The sequence below is a fragment of the Schistocerca cancellata genome, chromosome 9 (assembly GCF_023864275.1).
Source record: "Schistocerca cancellata isolate TAMUIC-IGC-003103 chromosome 9, iqSchCanc2.1, whole genome shotgun sequence".
Lineage (NCBI taxonomy): Eukaryota > Metazoa > Arthropoda > Insecta > Orthoptera > Acrididae > Schistocerca > Schistocerca cancellata.
In genome coordinates this window covers 382,832,527-382,853,258 of record NC_064634.1, presented here as the reverse complement: position 1 = coordinate 382,853,258, position 20,732 = coordinate 382,832,527, and the positions used below count along the sequence as shown (strand labels likewise).

Here is a 20,732-nt window from a genome sequence, read left to right as displayed (position 1 = left end):
CTCCACCTTTGCCAAGCAGTGTGCTGGTGACAGCTTACGCCAGCACATTCCTGTCCCTGAAATGTGACACTGTTGTCGTGTAGGGAGGATGTGAACAACAATGGGAAGGGAAGCAGGGCACTAGATATAGAGATGAGCCAGGAGCCTTGACTGGAGGATGGCATGCTCCCAACTGTACACCACCATTTGGCTTGCAAGGAACAGGAACATCCTCCATAAAACTGCTGCCAGGACACAGGTCCAGGCCTGAAGGTGTGCCCTGGGACAACGACAGTGATGGCGATGGTGACGACGGGGCCCATATCCATCAGATCATCGTATAGGGATGGGGGGCGCATTGTCCATCTGCTCCTCCTGGGGTGCCCCGGTGGCGCCAGCAGATGGCTGCGAAGACTGCACGGTCCTGTGAGGCCGTGAATCTGGGAGAAGAAAAACAGCAGAATCACAGGGCAAATGACGTGCATAAATATGGTTCTGGTGGCAGCGCTGCAAATCATCAGGATCTGCAATCAAGTACATAAATGATCCAATGTGTTCCTGGATCATGCCTTTTTTCCAGCACCCATGGTTACCATAAACCCTGAAAAGAACAAGATCGCATGGTGCAAAGTGATACTTGCAGACCATTGGTGGTGACAGATGCTGCAGTGGGTGTAGCAAGTGTAGCAGCTTCTGATGGAGGCGGCCATGCAGAAGTGATGGTCCATCTCAAGGGTGGGAGCAATAGGAGGCAAGAAAGAGTTGTAGCACCTGTTCCCACATGTGGGTGGTGCAAAGCTTGGTCATCTGTTGTTTAAAAGTGCGTACAAAGCATTCTGCTTCTCCATTGAACTTGTGGTGAAACAGAGCACTTGCTAGGTGATGAATGCCATTTCGTTCACAAAACTATTCAAAATCATGTGATGTGAACCGTGGTCGATTTTCCGACACAAGTACTTCTGGCAAACCTTCTATGCAAAATATGGAGGACAACACTTGAATGGAGCTATGTGACATGGTAGGATTCATAGTCACTGCAAATGAGAACTTACTAAAAGAGTCTACCATTATGAGCCAACAAGTGTTCCAACATAGTCCTGCAAAGTCTATGTGCACTCTTTGCAATGGGGATTGAGTCTTAGACCAAGCTGAGAATGTCTGTGGCAGAGGCAATTGGTTTTCTGCGCATGTGCAGCACTGTGATGTCATCTGTTCAATGTGGGCATCCATGCCCTCGCAAATATAGTGCCGGCATGCTAACTGTTAGTGCAAACAGTTCCCCAATATCCTTGCTGAAGCAATCGCAACACATACTTTTGCAACACTTTGGGAGTAAACACATGTGATTGTCCACTGCCATTTTGAACTAGAATCACACCCTGTTGAACTGAAAGTTTATGCCAACATGCAAAATATCAGTGTACAACTGAGTTCTGGATACTGTTCAGTGAACGAGTCCATGATGTGCGAATGTAATGCAACACAATCTTGAGATCTGAGTCTGCTTCTGTGGCCTGTGCAATTTTTCCGTAATGCAAGGGGAAAGATTCCAGCAATTCAGAGTCCTGCACATTGATCTGGCAACAAGATGCAGCAGATGCATCAAAATTGGAGTCTGGATGAATTGGTAGGTGAGATAGGGTGTCTGCATTGCCATGCTTTGCCATAGGTCTGTACACAGTTTCATACTGATACTGTGAAAGCAACAAAGCCCAGCATTGCAATTTTTTAGCATTGGATGTAGGAACCAGCTTTGAGAATGAAACAAGAACTGCAAGGGCTAAAAAGAACTTGTGAGCAAACAGATAATAGTGAAATTTTGATATCCCAAATGCATAGCAAGAGCCTCTTTTTTCTATTTGAGAATAGCTGCAATGAGTTCGAGTTAACATCTCTGAGGCAAAAGCAATAGGTCTGTCTTGTGCACCAATTATGTGCAAAAGCACAGCACCGATTCCATGGAAATATATGTTGACTTGCAAAACTGTTGGCTTGACAGGATCAAAATGCACTAAACATCTGTCACTAAGCAAAGAATTTTTGAGTTCATGAAATGCATCTTAACAGTCTTTAGTCCACACAGAAGATACATTTTTGCGACACAAGCAATGCAATGGAGCCATGATCTGGGCAGCATTCGGTATAAACCAAATGTAGTACATCATATTGCCTAATACTGACTGCAGTTGAGACACATTGCAAGGAACAGGTAGGTCACAGATAGTAGGCAAATGAGATTGGAGGAGGGTGCACATCCTGACTGTTGATCACTTGACCCAAGTACTGTAGTACAGTCTGTGAAAAGTCACACTTTCAAGATGACTCTTGAGTCCTGCTTCAATTTTGTTCCTCTGGTGTATGACCTGAGATGACAATATCATCAAGGGAGTTTGAACAAAATGGCACTTTTGCAGTCAGCTGTTCCAAGTAACACTGAAAAATAATGGGTGCAGATGCACTGCCGAAGGGCAAATGCAAATACTTGAACAGTCCTAAGTGTGTATTTACAACAAACACTTTCTGTGAGTTCTTCACCCAATGGAATTTGCAAGTAAGCATCACACAAATCTATCTTAGAAAAGTAATGACCTGCACCAAGGCTGTCCATGAGTTCCGCATGGCAAGGTAACAGATAAGTGTCAACTACTGTCTATGGGTTGATTGCAACTTGCAGTCAACACAAATGCAAATGCGTCCAGAAGGCTTAGGCAACAAAATGAGAGGACTTGCCCATTGTCTAGCTTGAATGGGAGCAAATACACCATTACCTTGCAATTCTTTCAATTTACTGGCTACTTTGTCTCTTAAAGCAATTGGAACGGGATGGACCCAGAAAAACTCTAACACTATGCGACGATAAGAAGCGGTATGACTTAGGATTGCAAGCAAAATCCACACCTGTCTCTCATCAGTTGACTTACTTGATATGCACAGCCAATCTTCTCTGGATAGCCAACTACGTCGATCTCCAAAACCACCTCCTCTGAAGAAAGTGATGGTTATGGGAATTTATAAGACTCTTTCTCTCTCTCTGCTCTTGAAATAAGTGGATACTCGCAGAATACTTTTAGTGTAGCCTTGGTATATTTCAGCTTCCACAAGGAACAAATTCACCACTTCTCACATAAATATTCGGTTTGCAAGTCAACCAATTCATCTAGCATTAGATTTGATTAAAACATTTTTAGCATAGTTTTTGCAACCACATAATTATGAACATGTCTTACTTCTAGCAAGTCCAGCACATGAAATACAATGAAGTGTCTATAATCAATTGTTCAGTATTCTGTAACAACAATTACAGACACTAAAACTGCAAGGGATACTACATGATTACTTCTTGCTCATGACTCCTTTCCAGCCTGCACACACAAAAATGTGTCAATCACTATGTACGTTCTTTCACAATTATATCGTGTGTTCAAGATGGTAGAAGGATGAGTGCTTCTGGAATTAATGCAAAAATTCTCGAAGCACTACATATCCAGCCCCTCAGCTCGAACACGCGATATTTTATACATACTCATTATGTACATTAGTATTAAATAGAATAACAATTCATAATTCCACTTTTTTATTAACTGTGCATAACCCTTTTATTTACTATTTAGCTTTTCTTTTTTCATTTTACTTTGATTATAAAATGGGAGTATTTCATTCCATGTTGGAGTCAATTCTTTTATATCTAGGAGTCGTGGGACCTAAACCTTTGGGTTTCCAACTGTAAGCTCCAGGTGTTCATGACACTTGAGTATTTTACTCTTTATTCTAATTCTTTGTACTTCTTCTTTAGTACATAATAGCCTCGTTAATTATGGGCTGTTTGTAGTGTGGAGGAACTCTGGGCAAACGAAAGTGTTCTTCTCGAAACTTGTAAACTCACATAAAACATAATAATGCTAGTGGAATATAGAATTCAAACTTACCAGAATATTTCCTATTAAATGTGTGGCTTCTGTCACGATATTGTCCTTTTCCCCTAATATCAGAATCTATACATTACACCTGGTTGACCCTATGAGTGCACTTCCTCCTTCCGTTTCATTAGGTACTCCCCTCTTAATTCCTATTCTCCTATGGTACAGGTCAATCCCCTTCGTGGTACCCCTGTCCGCACAGTATTGGTCAGCCTTTCTTAGGTCTGCCTATCTGCCTTTTATATTCAATAAATGCTTGGTGCGCCCCCCTTATCCTTCCCGTGGAGACCTCATGGTTCATTGCCCTAGTATACATCTTTATGTACACTATAATTAAATATTTCCTGGAAAAAATAAAAGTCTATTTCACACTTCACACTCACTTCTTAATACTTCATTTAATACCCTAGGGTCCTCCTCTACTTTTCAACTTCTGTAATCTTTAGTAGATACTATGCCTACCCATATTATTCAACTCACAGTAGATACTATGTCTACACCTAATGATCACGTCCCACTACTCTCTGACTCTTCACTCCATTGGAGTATTTGCTGCACTAATTTTACTTAATTAAGCATCATAATTAACTCCAATCTGTCTTGCGTCCTCCTTCATTACTCATGCCTCCTTCTTATGTATACTCTTTGTAAAATCGTCATAGTTTTTCTATACTTTGCATATATGTGATACGAAATCATCGTAGTTGTCACATTCAACATGGGAAAAATATATTATGAGGTCTACATGGGAAGGATAAGGGGGACGCACCCAGCATTTATTGAATATAAAAGGCAGACCTAAGAAAGGCTGACCAATACTGTGCGGACAGGGGTACCAAGAAGGGGATTGACACAAATAAGTTATAGGTTATTGGAACCCACGGAAAATGAGAAGCACTTCAGCGATAGAAGTAGATGAATATGGAAAGAGGGAAAAAATAGGCAAGTACTCAAAAGAGAAGCAAGAAAGGAAAAAACAGAAGTGATTGCTAAGATCAAAGAAGAGAAAGAAGATAGCCCCAAAGACAGGAAACTCTTCCCCCCTCCTTTGCCAGGATCCCTATTTCACCGGTGCTTGAGTGAGTAGCTGGAGGAGGTATGATGTTAAACTTCTCCAACAGAACAGACATTGTCACCTTTGCCTTTGAAGTCCCCAAAGAAACTTTTAGCAACCCCTATGGAATGAGTCAATCATCCAGACTGTTGCCCCTGCAACTACTGAAAAGGCTGCTGCCCCTCTTCAGGAACCACACGTTTGTCTGGCCTCTCAACATATACCCCTCCATTGTGGTTGCACCTACGGTACAGCTATCTGTATCGTTGAGGCACGCAAGCCTCCCCAGCAACGGCAAGGTCTATGGTTCATGGGGGGCATTAGATCTAGTTTTACAAATAAAGGTTTACAATGTTGCTTTTGTTTTGCTCCCACCATTGTTCAGATGGTTGTTTTTTGTAGTCTCTTATTTTTTTGTCCATATACCTTATTTCTCTTAAAGACTGTGCAGATTGTTTTGTGGTGAAATGAACAATTTCTGTTTTTGTAAAATTTAATGTCAAGTTATTGTTTTTGACCCATGCCTCCACTTCCTCAAGTGTTTGTTCAATATGACGAATTAGGTCTACCTCATTTTTACAACAGACTATGGGTGTTGAGTCATCTGCATAGAGGATAGTATCAGTCTGGACCTGACATGGCATATCATTAATATAATACAGAAAAAATAGTGGCCCTAATATTGAACCTTGGGGAACACCTAATTGAGTGTGTTTCCAGCCAGAGAGAAATTTTTTACCATTGATGTTAATAAGTACTCTTTGTTTTCTGTTTGCCTAGTATGATGACATCCAGCTAAGAGATTTGCCTTGAAAACCATAGCGTGCCAATTTTTGAAGAAGCAGGTCGTGATTTACTGTGTCAGAGGCTTTGGACAGGTCATAAAGGATGCCTGACACACACATTCTATCATCAAGACATCTGCTGACTTTAATTCATTTATTGCATGGATTGTTGCTGGTATTTTGTGAAACCATGTTGATTGCCTAAGATAATGCTGTTAGATGAATTGTGATTTCCGATCTGATCACATGCAGCTCTTTCAAATATTTTTGAGAAAATTGGTAACAGTGAGATTGGCCTATAGTTGCCCAATTCATATTGTTTGCCTTTTTTATGCATGGGCCGAACTTCTGCATATTTTAACCGATCTGGGAAACATCCCTCATCAAAAGATTGGTTGATTATGAAAGAGAGTGGATATGCAATACTGTGACGGACTGTTTTTATTATTTCAGTGGGGACCTCATCCCACCCCGCAGATTTTGAATTTTTTAGGGACATTATGATTTTGATGACATCTGAGATGAGATGGAAACTTGAGAAAACTTAAGACATGGGCAATTGCTGTCTGTCATATTGTGCTTTGTTTTTGGTGGTGAACAGTCACCAAATTTGTTACAGTTTATGAAAAAGTCATTGAATGATTCACAAATGGCACTGGGTTCTGTAACAGTTCTACCATTTATCACTATTTTAGAAGGGCATTTTCTCTCTGCCTCACTGCCAACTTTGCTTCTTATAAAAGACCAAACACCTTTTGATTTGTTTTTTGCATTGGAAATGAAGTCATTATTCACAGTACGTTTTGCTAGTTTAACTATTTTTTTTCCCCAGGATCTACTTTTTTGGGACCTGGTCCTCACTGTTACAAAAGGGAAGCATTCATTGAATATGCCCAAGAAATCAGTTAAAAAGTTATCGTAATTGTCACTTGTGGATGTCTGCTGAGTACAGCTGCTGCATGGCCTGCAAAGCACCTAATGAATTAGAACAGGTGATGAATATTTTTGTCACTTTTCATTTTTATTCATTGTTCGGACATCATAAATATGCTCTGACTCCAAACACATGTGTGGTTCATGGTAGCCAGTTGTACACAAACTCTAAATATCCACAGTTAACAGCAATAGAAGTGGGTGATTGTGAATGTATACTGTGATTTTAAGCATTTTACGCCATGAGGAGTTGCAACTAGATATCTAGCTGTGGCTCTGCATCCTCTTCATGTAGACTGCTGATAGGGCTAAGCTCTATAACTCTCAGTAGCCAACCTGATGCCATTACGGTGCAGTGAATAAGGCATTTTTGGGTATGAAGGAATGCTGACCCATATATAATACAGCCATAATGCAACAGGGCCAAACAAAATGCCTGTAAAATATCAAGGAACATGATCTTTCTGCCTCTCCAGTTCTTCTCATTCTGACATTGTGAAATTTTCAGACTTTGAAGGTTCCAGATGAGGCAGTCAAGAATGGTAGCCCTCAGTTTTAGCCTCAGCAGGCACAATTAAGAAAGATGGTGGTCAAAATAAACACATGCAGTTTTCTCACATGAAAAACTGAAACCTCTTTCTTCTTCCATCTATGTAGCCATGTAAGAGTCAACTGCAGTTGATGGGCTATGGCTGCAACAGTAGTAGATAAAAGAAAATAAAAAAATTGCTCACAAACAGGTAATGCCATATTGAACTTCGGACTGTGGATAATATGCCGCATTAGGAGGATGTGCTTGAGAGCTGATGCTTGACTCATATAACAAATTGTGCTTTTCAAGAGAGAAGAACACTAGTTTGGGAAGGTGACTGAGGAAGCTCTATTTGTACAGCTAAACTACAATATGATGATATCTGTTAAACAAGAATGATCAGTGAATTCTGAAGAAGGCCCCTATAAGATGTTTTGCTTAAGAATGCGAGTATTATGCTGGAGAATGTGCATGAGCAATGAAGATTATGGTGCTACTCTAGGCAGAACCCACAGTATCATATCAGCCCCATACCAGCACTACATCCAGTTCCACCTTAGCTGCGGGGATGAGGAGTAGCCTATCAGAAGGATGAGTTTAGCACATGAAGGGAAATACAGTGCCATGTGCTCTCATAACTTTACAGGGTGAGGGTATTCAATCCAGCTGCTCCTCTCTGCCCTTCACTCTCATATTTAGATGCATGTTTAAAAAGTCTTTTACTGTTGAATCTTGTCCAATATTCATTACTTTTGTGAACTTCCTTTTTTTAAAAATTTGTAACCAATACATATACATGTTTTGCTGGTGTAAGCTGTTGCCAGCGCACCAGTTGGCAAAGATGAGGTGAAGATCTTATACAACAGACCCTAAAAAAATTGAGCTCAGCTATGTATGCTATCAGAATGATGTCTTCCATTGGAGATTTAACTACTATGAAGTCCGCATACTATGCGTATTTTCACTCCGTTATGTGTTACAGAATTATCTTCTGGGGAAATTTAGCTTTGGCAAGAGATCTAGCCTATATCATAAACAAACTCAATTTTACACAGGAAATTTATCCATTTTAGTCCATTCTAGAATACTGTACAGCATGTATACATACAAATTTCGTTACTGGGATATAATCTCCCATCTCCATATGTCTATTACAAAAAAGAAAATTATTACAATACATGTAAATATAATGAGCAAAGTTCTGGTAGAATGTGAGTTAGGAGCAAAGGAAACCACTCACCAAACAGCAGAAGGAAAGCACTGAGAATTGTCAGGCTCCTAAAAGAGAATGAAAACTTTGTTATCTTTCAGAAGAAATCCTTTGACAAAATACAACACATGCACAAACACACACACGTACACACACACATGCGCGCGTGTGCGCGCGCACCCACACACACCCACCCCCACACACACACACACACACACACACACACACATGTGCACTTAATAAGTGGTACTTCAGTACACCATCTTAGGATTTTAGAATATACTACCAGCAGAGAGGAAAATAATATTTTTCATGGTAAAACTGCTCTGCAGCTCATTGTAAATAAAGTTAGAAGATAAACACCACTTTCACAATTAATAAACACAACAATAATATTTATAGTAGTATATTCCATCTGTTTTCTTCTATCACACATCATAATATATATAAATTATAATAGAATGCACAGTTACATAATGTCAACAGATATCTGAATGGATATGTATGTAATGACTTTGTGTGCCATGTGGAGGTTCTTGCGCACATAAATTATTAAACACACTTGTTAACCTGAGCTCTGTACATTATCTGAGGCATGTGTATCACACTTCAGTTCCTTCCTGGTTCTGGGTTGTTGTTACAACTTTGTGTTCTCAGGTAATTGGGAAATGATTAAGTGGGAGTGTGGGAGAGGTCACTAGGGATAGGATATGAATTAGTAGGCATTGGTACTTTGAGACAGGAGTAGGATGTCAGAAATTTGAAAACTTTTGTAAGTGGTGCCAGTTATTAGTTTTGATGGTGGAGTGTAGATAATTGGAGTTCCATAGTAATAATGTCATCACAAACAGGTATATGGTACCCTGTCAGAGGCAGAACCACCTATCAAAGCATTCTTATAATATACCAGCTGTGATTGCTGTGTTCGGATGAGGGCTGAGTTGGCATCCCTTCACTCACAGCTGCAAGTGGCACTGACTTCGGTCACGCAGCTTGAGGCTGTTGCCAATGGGCACCACTGTGGGGAGCCGGACTTGGGTATCACGGGGATGTCAACCTCGTCCCGTCTGTCCCCAGATCGATCTGCCGCTGTGGTTGCCCTGGTTGCTGCCTGCAGTGGGGCTGAGCCCTCGTCTGTGGTTGACTGGGAGGTTGTTCCAAGGCATGGCAGGCAGCGAAAGACGTCCCCGGAGGCTGATCAGAAAGCCTCCCCAGTGCGTCTGACAAACAGGTTTCAGGCACTGTCTCTGGCTGAGCCAGATGCAGCTGCCTGCCCTGTTTCAGAGGATGATTCTCAGCTTTCAAGGTCCGGGCAATCACAGAGGGTGGGCTTATTGGTAGTTGGGAGCTCCAATGTTAGGCGCGTAATGAGGCCCCTTAGGGATATGGTGGCTAAGGAGGGGAAGAAATCCAGTGTGCACTCCGTGTGCATTCCGGGTGGAGTCATTCCTGATGTGGAAAGGGTCCTTCCGGATGCCATGAAGAGCACAGGGTGCAGCCAGTTGCAGGTGGTGGCACATGTCGGCACTAATGATGTGTGTCGCTTTGGATCTGAGGAAATTCTCTCTGGATTCCAGCGGCTATCTGATTTGGTGAAGGCTGCTGGTCTCGCTTACGAGATGAAGGCAGAGCTCACCATCTGCAGCATTGTTGACAAAACCGACTGCGGACCTTTGGTGCAGAGCTGGGTGGAGGGTCTGAATCAGAGGCTCAGACGGTTTTGCGACTGTGTTGGCTGCAGATTCCTTGACTTGCGCCATAGGGTGGTGGGGTTTCGGGTTCCGCTGAATAGGTCAGGAGTTCACTACACTCAGCTGGTGGCTACATGGGTAGCAGAGGCTGTGTGGCATGGACTGGGTGGTTTTTTAGGTTAGAAGGTCTCGGGAAAGTACGGGGTGGGTTGCAATCTCAAAGGGTACATGGCAAATACAGGACGTGCTTGGATCAAGGAACAGTCGGAATTGTAGTTGTAAATTGTTGTAGTTGTGCTGGGAAAGTCCCTGAGCTTCAAGCGCTAATAGAAAGCACAGAAGCTGAAATCGTTATAGGTACAGAAAGCTGGCTAAAGCCTGAAAAAAGTTCTGCAGAAATTTTTACGAAGTCTCAGACGGTGTTCAGGAAAGATAGATTAGGCAGAATTGGTGGTGGAGTGTTTGTGTCTGTCAATAGTGGTTTATCTTACAGTGAAGTCGAAGTAGATACTCCGTGCAAATTGGTATGGGTGGAGGTTACACTTAACAGCCGAACTAAGTTAATAATTGGCTCCTTCTACCGACCCCCAGACTCCGATGATATAGTTGCTGAACAGTTCAGAGAAAATTTGAGTCTCGTAACAAATAAATAGCCCACTCATACGGTTATAGTTGGTGGGGACTTCAACCTTCCCTCGATATGTTGGCAAAAATAGTTGTTCAAAATTGGTGGTAGGCAGAAAACATCTTCCGAGATTGTCCTAAATGCTTTCTCTGAAAATTATTTCGAGCAGTTAGTCCACGAACCCACGCAAATTGTAAATGGTTGCGAAAACACACTTGACCTCTTAGCCACAAACAATCCAGAGCTGATAGAGAGCATCATGACTGATACAGGGATTAGTGATCACAAGGTCATTGTAGCTAGGCTCAGTACCGTTTCTTCCAAATCCACCAGAAACAAACGCAAAATAATTTTATTTAAAAAAGCGGATAAAGTGTCACTAAAAGCCTTCCTAAGAGACAATCTCCATTCCTTCCAAACTGGCTATGCAAATGTAGACAAGATGTGGCTCAAATTCAAAGATATAGTAGCAACAGCAATTGAAAGATTCATACCTCATAAATTGGTAAGAGATGGAACTGATCCCCCATGGTACACTAAATAGGTCCGAACGCTGTTGCAGAGGCAATGGAAAAAGCATGCAAAGTTTAGAAGAACACGAAATCCCGAAGATTGGCTAAAATTTACAGACGCGTGAAATTTGGCATGGACTTTGATGCAAGATGCCTTTAATAGGTTCCACAACGAAACATTGTCTCGAAATTTGGTAGAAAATCCGAAGAAATTCTGGTTGTATGTAAAGTACAATAAGAAGCAAGACACAGTCAATACCTTCGCTGCGCAGTGCCGATGGTACTGTTACCGATGACTGTGCCGCTAAAGCGGAGTTATTGAATGCAGTTTTCCGAAATTCCTTCACCAGGGAAGACAAATGGAATATTCCAGAATTTGAAACACGAACAGCTGCTAGCATGAGTTTCTTAGAAGTAGATACCTTAGGGGTTGCGAAGCAACTCAAATCGCTTGATACGGGCAAGTCTTCAGGTCCAGATTGTATACCAATTAGGTGCCATTCAGATTACGCTGATACAATAGCTCCCTACTTAGCAATTATATACAACTGCTTGCTCACCGATAGATCTGTACCGATTGGAAAATTGCGCAGGCCGCACCAGTGTTTAAGAAGAGTATTAGGAGTAATCCATCGAACTACAGACCTATATCATTGACGTCGATTTGCAGTAGGGTTTTGGAGCATATGCTGTATTCAAACATTATGAATCACCTCGAAGGGAACGATCTACTGTTACGTAATCAGCGTGGTTTCAGAAAACATCGCTCTTGTGCAACGCAGCTAGCTCTTTATTCGCACGAAGTAATGGCCACTATCGACAGGGGATCTCAAGTTGATTCCGTATTTCTAGATTTCCGGAAAGCTTTTGACACCGTTCCTCACAAGCATCTTCTAATCAAGCTGCGGGCCTATTGGGTATCGTCTCAGTTGTGCGACTGGATTCGTGATTTACTGTCAGGAAGGTCGCAGTTTGTAGTAATAGACGGCAAATTATCGAGTAAAACTGAAGTGATATCAGGTGTTCCCCAGGGAAGCGTCCTGGGACCTCTGCTGTTCCTGATCTATATAAATGACCTGGGTGACAATCTGAGCAGTTCTCTTAGGTTGTTCGCAGATGATGCTGTAATTTACCATCTAGTAAGGTCATCCGAAGACCAGTATCAGTTGCAAAGCGATTTAGAAAAGATTGCTGTATGGTGTGGCAGGTGGCAGTTGACGCTAAATAACAAAAAGTGTGAGGTGATCCACATGAGTTCCAAAAGAAATCCATTGGAATTCGATTACTCGATAAATAGTACAATTCTCAAGGCTGTCAATTCAACTAAGTACCTGGGTGTTAAAATTACAAACAACTTCAGTTGGAAAGACCACATAGATAATATTGTGGGGAAGGCGAGCCAAAGGTTGTGTTTCATTGGCAGGACACTTAGAAGCTGCAACAAGCCCACGAAAGAGACAGCTTACACTACACTCATTCGTCCTCTGTTAGAATATTGCTGTGCGGTGTGGGATCCTTACCAGGTGGGACTGACGGAGGACATCGCGAAAGGGTGCAAAAAAGGGCAGCCCATTTTGTATTATCACGTAATAGGGGAGAGAGTGTGGCAGATATGATACGCGAGTTGGGATGGAAGTCATTAAAGTAAAGACGTTTTTTGTCGCGGCAAGATCTATTTACGAAATTTGAGTCACCAACTTTCTCTTCCGAATGCAAAAATATTTTGTTGAGCCCAACCTACATAGGTAGGAATGATCATCAAAATAAAATAAGAGAAATCAGAGCTCGAACAGAAAGGTTTAGGTGTTTGTTTTTCCCGCGCGGTGTTCGGGAGTGGAATGGTAGAGAGATAGTATGATTGTGGTTCGATGAACCCTCTGCCAAGCACTTAAATGTGAATTGCAGAGTAGTCATGTAGATGTAGATGTAGATGCTGTAACATCTGTATGGCACATTGCCATGAAATAACTGTCCACTAACTGATAATGTTAACCTGTGACCAAGAGAAGAGTTGACTATCCACTGGTGGTACAGGCTGCAAGCACAGCTTGCTTGACTTCAATTGTTGCTTCACAATCTGTGTCATCCAGATCCTCCCTGCTCCCTACCCCAATACCAGATCCTCTGAACTGCATAGACAGGTATTGTCCTTATAACAAGTTCTTTGATCCCACAATACCCCTGGTTTCACTAGCAAATGTCCCACAAGCATCCCCAGCTCTGTCCCCAATGCCTTGCTTCACTGTTTCTACACTTACACCCTCCTCTCCAAAGTGTCTGTCTTTCTCTGTTTTATCTCCTCCTTCCGAGACCAGTCCTCTATAGCATTGTGCCTCTCACTCAGTTTCCTCTGTTTGTATCAGAGTGGGCTCACCAATGCTACATTTTCATCTTGTGTACTACTGTTTCTCTCTCCCAGCCGTTCTTCCTTGAAGCCTTTTCTGTCACTCTTTGAATTCTTTCCTCCCTCAGTCACTCCATCTGATACAGCCCCTCACCACACTTGATATGCAGTGCCAGTTCACAGTAGTCAGTCATGATATGTGGTCATGCAGGTATATGCAATCCTGTATAGTCAAACAAGAAACAGTGGAAATATCTTAAACTTCCTAAAGACATTTTTTACATGGGCAGCGCAAATTTGTATGGATAACTACCTTAAGTTTATTGAAGTCTGCTTTGGACTCACTTTGCCAGATATAACATGTTAATGGTCAAAGAACTTTTAGCATTGTACTCAATAATGGCACAAAAGTTGAAACCTAGCTAGTACACTAGATAAATACAGTAATACACAGTCAAATTGTTGTTTATTCTTACAAAAAATATTGCATGACTGTGGCTCAAAACTATCAAAAACTTTTTAAAAAACATTTGCCTGGTTGCAGCATTCTCTGTAGTGTAATTTATTCAAATATGTTTTATATTCTTTTGTTGAAAGACTCAGTATTTAGCTTTTCATAATCACACTCTTATTCAGTATTTTGCTTTAATACAAGTGTAAGTGCTTCATGAGGTTCATTATTTTTATACAGTTGATGAATTTTGAACAGCAGCTTAAAACTCAACCACCCCATCCATGAGTCTGGAGATTTTTGCAAAGGTGGTGGTGAATTATTCACTGCAGACAGAAAGGAAGGTGATATTATTAAGTTAATGTAGAAGTACTAATTATCCAGTTTTGTCATTCAATTTAGCAACCTTTTGGAAGACTTTCATTTATTGAAATTTGTAGTTTTATAATATCCTTCAAAAGTCACTCTTTTGTCTAAAGCAAAAGTATTCAGAAAAAATAAAGTAGCAAAACCAAAATTTTCAATTTGGCAGATGAAGATACAAAATGGTTCAAAATTCTTAAGTTGTAACATGAAAAATTCATATAATAAAAGAACATGAAAGTTCTTAGTTATATATACTATGTTCTGACAATTTATGAAGAAAGTAATAAATATCATATAAAAAATGTGAACAGTGATAGGGAGACAGAAGCAAAGTAATAATGGAAAAAATGAAGGAAAGAAACCTGAGGAAGGGAATGATGAAAGGGACAGGAAAGAAAATAGTATAAACTAAAATCATGTTAATAGAAAGACTTACATATATGTTGGATCTGTGGAGTCCCAATTGCCAGAAGAGGCTGTTCACTGTTTAAGAGACTTCACTATAAATTGTATCTTCACAGGGAATTTTTTGGTACAGATAGTCCTTTTGCTGACTTACTAGATGCTGTCACATTCCCAAAGCCAATATACAGGACGCCTGAGCTCTGCGGTTATAAGAAGAAAGAAGACACCATATACAGGCCTCTACATCTGACTCTGGAAGAAGTAAGTTACTTCAACCTACATAAATACAAAAAATCTTTTATTAAAATGTGAAACACACTGCTATTTCTGTGTGATACAATAAACTACATTAACATAATTTAGTAATAACTACAATCTTACTAACATTTAATTTTTTCGCAGGCTAAACAATTTTGTATTGGCACAGGGAAATATGGTAATATTGTCTCATTGCTAATTAGTTTTTCAATAGTATGCTTTATGTTTGTTCGCAAGACAGATGAGGAATCCATAAACAAAGCCAAGTTTGTTGTGAGTGGAACACTGAATAAACACCAATAACAATGACCAGAAATTCAATGCCCATAGCAGATAGGCATGCACTGCAATAACTCTTGTCGCATACTAAAGAAGACTGACTCACAGCTGTTTGCCTAGCCCCACTGCTGCGAGCAACTGGGCCTATGTAACTCGATGCTCACACCTGTGGTGGCTCTCATCAGTCACAAGCTGTAGTGCCACCAAACCTCTGGCAGGGGTATTAAAATATCTAATGTCCAAACTAATGTTATTTTTAGCTATGTCATATGTAAGATCACCAGATGGTATCATTATTTATTTCACAACATCTTACTGAACTGAACTGCTTTTCGGGAAATGGTTGGTGTCATGGCTTTAGCACAAAGTGCTGTAACATAGTAAAATGTTTTATTCTATGATATTCCCCTTATTCTATGTCTACCATTTTTAATTCTACTTAACTTGTGTGAAATTTTAGTGCATAGTGGTCTTCCCACAACATTTTTATTCAATGACCCCAATATGTAACCACAGATTGTTTTGTATTTTGTATTCACACTATGTTATGCCTGGTATGTACTTGAAACTCACTTAAAATGACTAAAAAGCCAAAATTGTACAGTACTGTTAGCTGCAAAACAAAAGGATATTTAGTCCAACCACAGACATCAGTCACTGAAACAGATTGTTGTAATTCATAAAATTTGTTTTATTAATTGCCCCTGTTGCAGTTAAAATAGTGGCAGGTTCTATGTTGAAGTTACAAGTCCTTCAGCATGCAATAATTATTATTCTACTGTCATGTCAAAAATGTGGGATAAATTACTCACTTTCACAAAAAATTAAATTTTAAAAAAATATTATTTTTACTGTTGATTGTATCTAATTTGTACTAGGATCATTTTAAGTTTGTAGCCACCACCACATACGTTGATTCTCATAGTCATGCAAGTAAACATCATTTGCACCATCTAGTGAAGCTGTTGAGTGAAGTGGTATAGTGTCTGTGAAGTTGTGATGTATGTTAACAACTGAGTCATGGCAATCACTGGATTCTGCATTTGCCACTGCGTTTTCCTGTGTTTTATCTGCTTCTGTTTACTCTTTGGAGTGTTAATTTTATAATTTTTTTATGTTCTTTTGTTGTCAGATTTTGGAGTTGCTCTTAGCAACTAAGCCTTTCTAGCTCTCTAATTGATTCACATTACAATAAAGTTGCATCAGGTATATTTTTGGTACACACAACTGAACATTATTTCAAGTATGGGAGTAAACACCTTATGGTGCAGCCAACTGATGTTGCAAGTAAAGGTGATTATTGCTATGCAAACAAAGGTGCATCTGGATGCTATTGCAGAATTTTCAGACCACGCTCATGAAGCTATCACTCTGAGCCAGGATAGTGCTGTGTCAATGCCAGGTAGTACCACAATGCGGCACCTCTTCATAAGAAAGGGGACAAGAGTGACTTAAATAATTGTAGATCAATCTCATTGCTGACTTCATTTTCTAAAATATTCAAAAAAGTTATGTATTCAAGAGTAGTCTCACATTTAAATGAAAATAATTTACTCAGCATGTCACATCTCGGATTCCGGATGGGTTACTCAACTGAGAATGCTATCTACACATTTACCCATCAAATAGTACTAGCCCTAAATAACAAATTATCGCCAGTTGGTATTTTTTTGTGATCTCTCCAAGGCATTTGACTGTGTGGATCATGTCACACTCTTAGAAAAACTAAGATTTTATGCAATTGAAGGCTATACACACAGCTGGTCTGAATCATACTTAATGAACAGAAAGCAAAAAGTTATGCTGAATAGCACAAATACGTTGGTAGGGTGGGAAATTGTAGTGAATGGGGAGTTATCACAAAGGGAGTCCCACAGGGTTCAATTTTAAGTCCTCTGCTGTTCCTTATTCATGTGAATGACCTCCCACTTAACGTTCAGCAAGTGGAACTAGTACTTTTTGCAGATGACACGAGTCTTATTATAAATCCCATTCCAGAAAAAGCAGCTGAAGATATCGTTAAGGATGCCTTTCAAAGAATTATTAAGTGGTTCTCAGAAAGTGGACTCTCTCTTAGTTTTGAAAAAACTCACTATATCCAGTTCTGTACACCAAATAGAGTCATACCGACAATTGATGTAGCATATGAACAGGGCTCAGTTAACAGGGTAGTTTTCTCCAAATTTTTGGGTGTTCACATTGATGACAACTTTAACTGGAAGAAGCATATTACTGAGCTTCTCAAACAACTAAGTTTAGCTTCTTCCACTCTTTGTATAATTGCTAGTCTTGGTAATAAACAGATCAGCCTCCTAACGTACTTCGCAAATTTCCACAGGGTTCAATTTTAAGTCCTCTGCTGTTCCTTATTCATGTGAATGACCTCCCACTTAACGTTCAGCAAGTGGAACTAGTACTTTTTGCAGATGACACGAGTCTTATTATAAATCCCATTCCAGAAAAAGCAGCTGAAGATATTGTTAAGGATGCCTTTCAAAGAATTATTAAGTGGTTCTCAGAAAATGGACTCTCTCTTAGTCAGTAATTGGTGCAACTGACTGGCTGACAGCATCACAACATGTGTTTATAACTGGCAGAGTATCTGCTTGGCTTCAACCTAAGTATTCTGACGACGCCAGTGCATTGTTGTAGCCCACTAGCGGCATGTTGTCTGTTCACAGCATGCAAATCTGCCATTACAGTATATGGTAGACAATGAGAAGATTTAAACTTAGGACTACACTGTCAGTTTTTGTGGGATTTTACAGTATGTTTTTGCACACTATGAACTCTAACCAGGTCTGGCCTACATTCAATTAGAGGACAGTGTTACAGGTCTTGCAGCCACTGGGTACCATCGTAACAGTAGAGAACATGATGTCAAGGTAATACAGGTCATTGACAAAGTATACCACTCATTACTCCCAGAGTTTCTGACCTTGGTGGGACCTCCAGGGGCACCACAACAAGTCTTACATGACACTTTACATCACATAGAAACGACAGATGACCTGCCTGTGTCTTGTAGGCTTAGAAGGTTAGCACCATGATGCCTTGCCATCACCAAGGCTTAATTTAACATCAGACCTTCAAATAGCCCATGGGCATCTGCTGTGCATGTAGTTCCTAAAAAGGGAGGAGCCTGCCATTCACATGATGATTATCATACACTGCATGCTCAAACCATATCTGATTGCTTCCCATGTGATTGTTGACGGACTACAACTATTCATTGCACTAGGTGACAATATTCATTGTATCAATTGTGCAAAGGCCTAGACTCAGATTCCTACGGCAGCAGAGGATATACCAAAGACCATAAGCATCATGCCATGTGGGTTATTTGATAGCAAAATCATGAAATTTTGATTCTGCAATGCTGTGCAAACCTGGCAGTGATTTATCGACTCTATCTTTCATGGGCTCCTGTTTTGCTTTGTGTTCTTAGATGATGTGCTTGTGTTTTTGTCATGCATGGACCATCATCTCAGGAAGGTTTTCCAGCATTTAGAATGTTACAGTGAGTTGTTTAACATGGCCAAATGCATGTTTGAATGGCCAGACATTGAATTTCTCGGACACCAAATATCCACCGCAGGCACATTTTCAGTGAAATGAAAGCTTGGAGCCATTTTGTAGGTTACTAGACTGACTACAACTAAAGAACTTCATAGATTCTTGTTTAATTTTTGCCATCAGCATTTACCACAGGTGGTGAAACAAAAGAAACCATTGATCACAGCACTGGCTGCGCCGAAAGTCAAGACCAGTTCCCCAGTGCAGTGAGCCAAGGAGATGCACTCAGTGTTCAAAGTGATGAAACAATGCTTGACAAAAACAGTACTGTTGATATACCCCAAACTTGAGGTTCCTCTAGCAGTAGTGGTGGATACCAGTTAGTGAGCTATTGGCACAACTCTTCAACAATGGGTAGATAATGCATGGCAGCCACTTGTGTATTTTTCTCACAAAGTTACCACCAACACAACAGAAATTGAGTACCTATTATTGAGAGCTCTTGGCTATTTATGATGCCAACAAACATTTCAGATTGCAGATCAAATCAAGGGAATTTGTCATATACATCAATCATAAGCCATCAACCAGTTTTAAACATGGCTGCTATTCAGCAACCATATACTAGTTTCAACATAGGATTATGCAGCCAAGGGTCTGTAGTTTTTGGATCCTTTATGCACTGTCTCATGTCAAAATATGATTTAACATAACTTGGCAAAAGTTTATTAAAATTGATAGCTACACCTGTGTTTAACAATTTTCTTCTTACGCCTTTGTACTTTGACACAGCCTTAGACACCTGGGCCAGTAGAATTCTTACAGTTTTAAACATGGCTGTTACTCAGCAACCGTATACTAGTTTCAATGTAGGATTATACAACCAACGAGTTGCAGATAACTTAGGTGCATTGACCTAGGTTTCGACACCTACTAAGGGTATATCCATCAGAATGAACCTTTTGATAAACCCTATAAAACAATACATAGAAAATTTAACATGGGAAAAATATATTAACCAAGATGACAATTGTCATGATGTATAATGGTTACTTACATAAAATTATATTGCAAGAAAGAAAATATCAGAAATTAGAGCAGCTATGTTCAAATCAAAAACAAAATAAAACATTCCAGCCTTTGCCACTTACACATTCAAGAGGAACATTACCACCTGCTCTCTGCATCAGTACAACCACTAGGAATTTATTTGCCAATTCAGCACTGATGTTCACCACATTTTTGGCATTAACAGTTTTGTGGTAGATTGTTTGTCTCAAGTAGCCAGAATATCACAGCCTCTGGATGTTACAGAACTTGCTAAGGCTCAACAAGAGGATCCCAAGTTATGAAACCTGCTGCATGGTGACACTGCAGACCTAAAGTTGTAACTATTCAACATTCCTGGAGAAGAAATTCATCTATACTGTGAATTGGTACACAGACAATCTTACCTCTTTGGACCAGTTGTATTCCTAAGGCAGGTGTTCAACAGTCTGCACAGCCACTGTCATCCCAGAGTGTGACCAATGTTCAAGTTGGTGTCACAGTGTTTTGTGTGGCCAGAAATGGAACAGCACTGCTGTGAGTGGACACAAACATGCCAACCCTGTAAGACTTCCCACCATGTGCATGTGCCGATAGGTGATTTTCCAGATGCGTACTCACCTTTCACTCCTGTTCACCTCGTTATTGCGGGATCGCCTCCCCTGTCAGACGGCCAGTGATATTTACTGACTCTGATGGAGAGGTATAAATGATGCCCAGAGGCACTTCTGACTGATAACATATTGGCAAAAACTATACCCTTCATGTTTGTATTGACACGGCTAGTGTGTTACAGTACCTAGCATGTTACAAATGTCCATTGCACAC

General features: G+C 40.3%; 1 protein-coding gene across 1 annotated transcript in view; it reads left to right on the top strand.

Annotated features, from left to right (window-relative positions):
* LOC126101436 (dnaJ homolog subfamily B member 13-like) overlaps positions 1–20,732 on the top strand; it is a 73,327-nt gene that overhangs the window by 7,709 nt on the left and 44,886 nt on the right. The window contains exon 4 of the mRNA XM_049912094.1: positions 14,921–15,065. Coding sequence (XP_049768051.1) covers positions 14,921–15,065 — 145 coding nt within the window. The remainder of the gene's footprint in view (positions 1–14,920; positions 15,066–20,732) is intronic.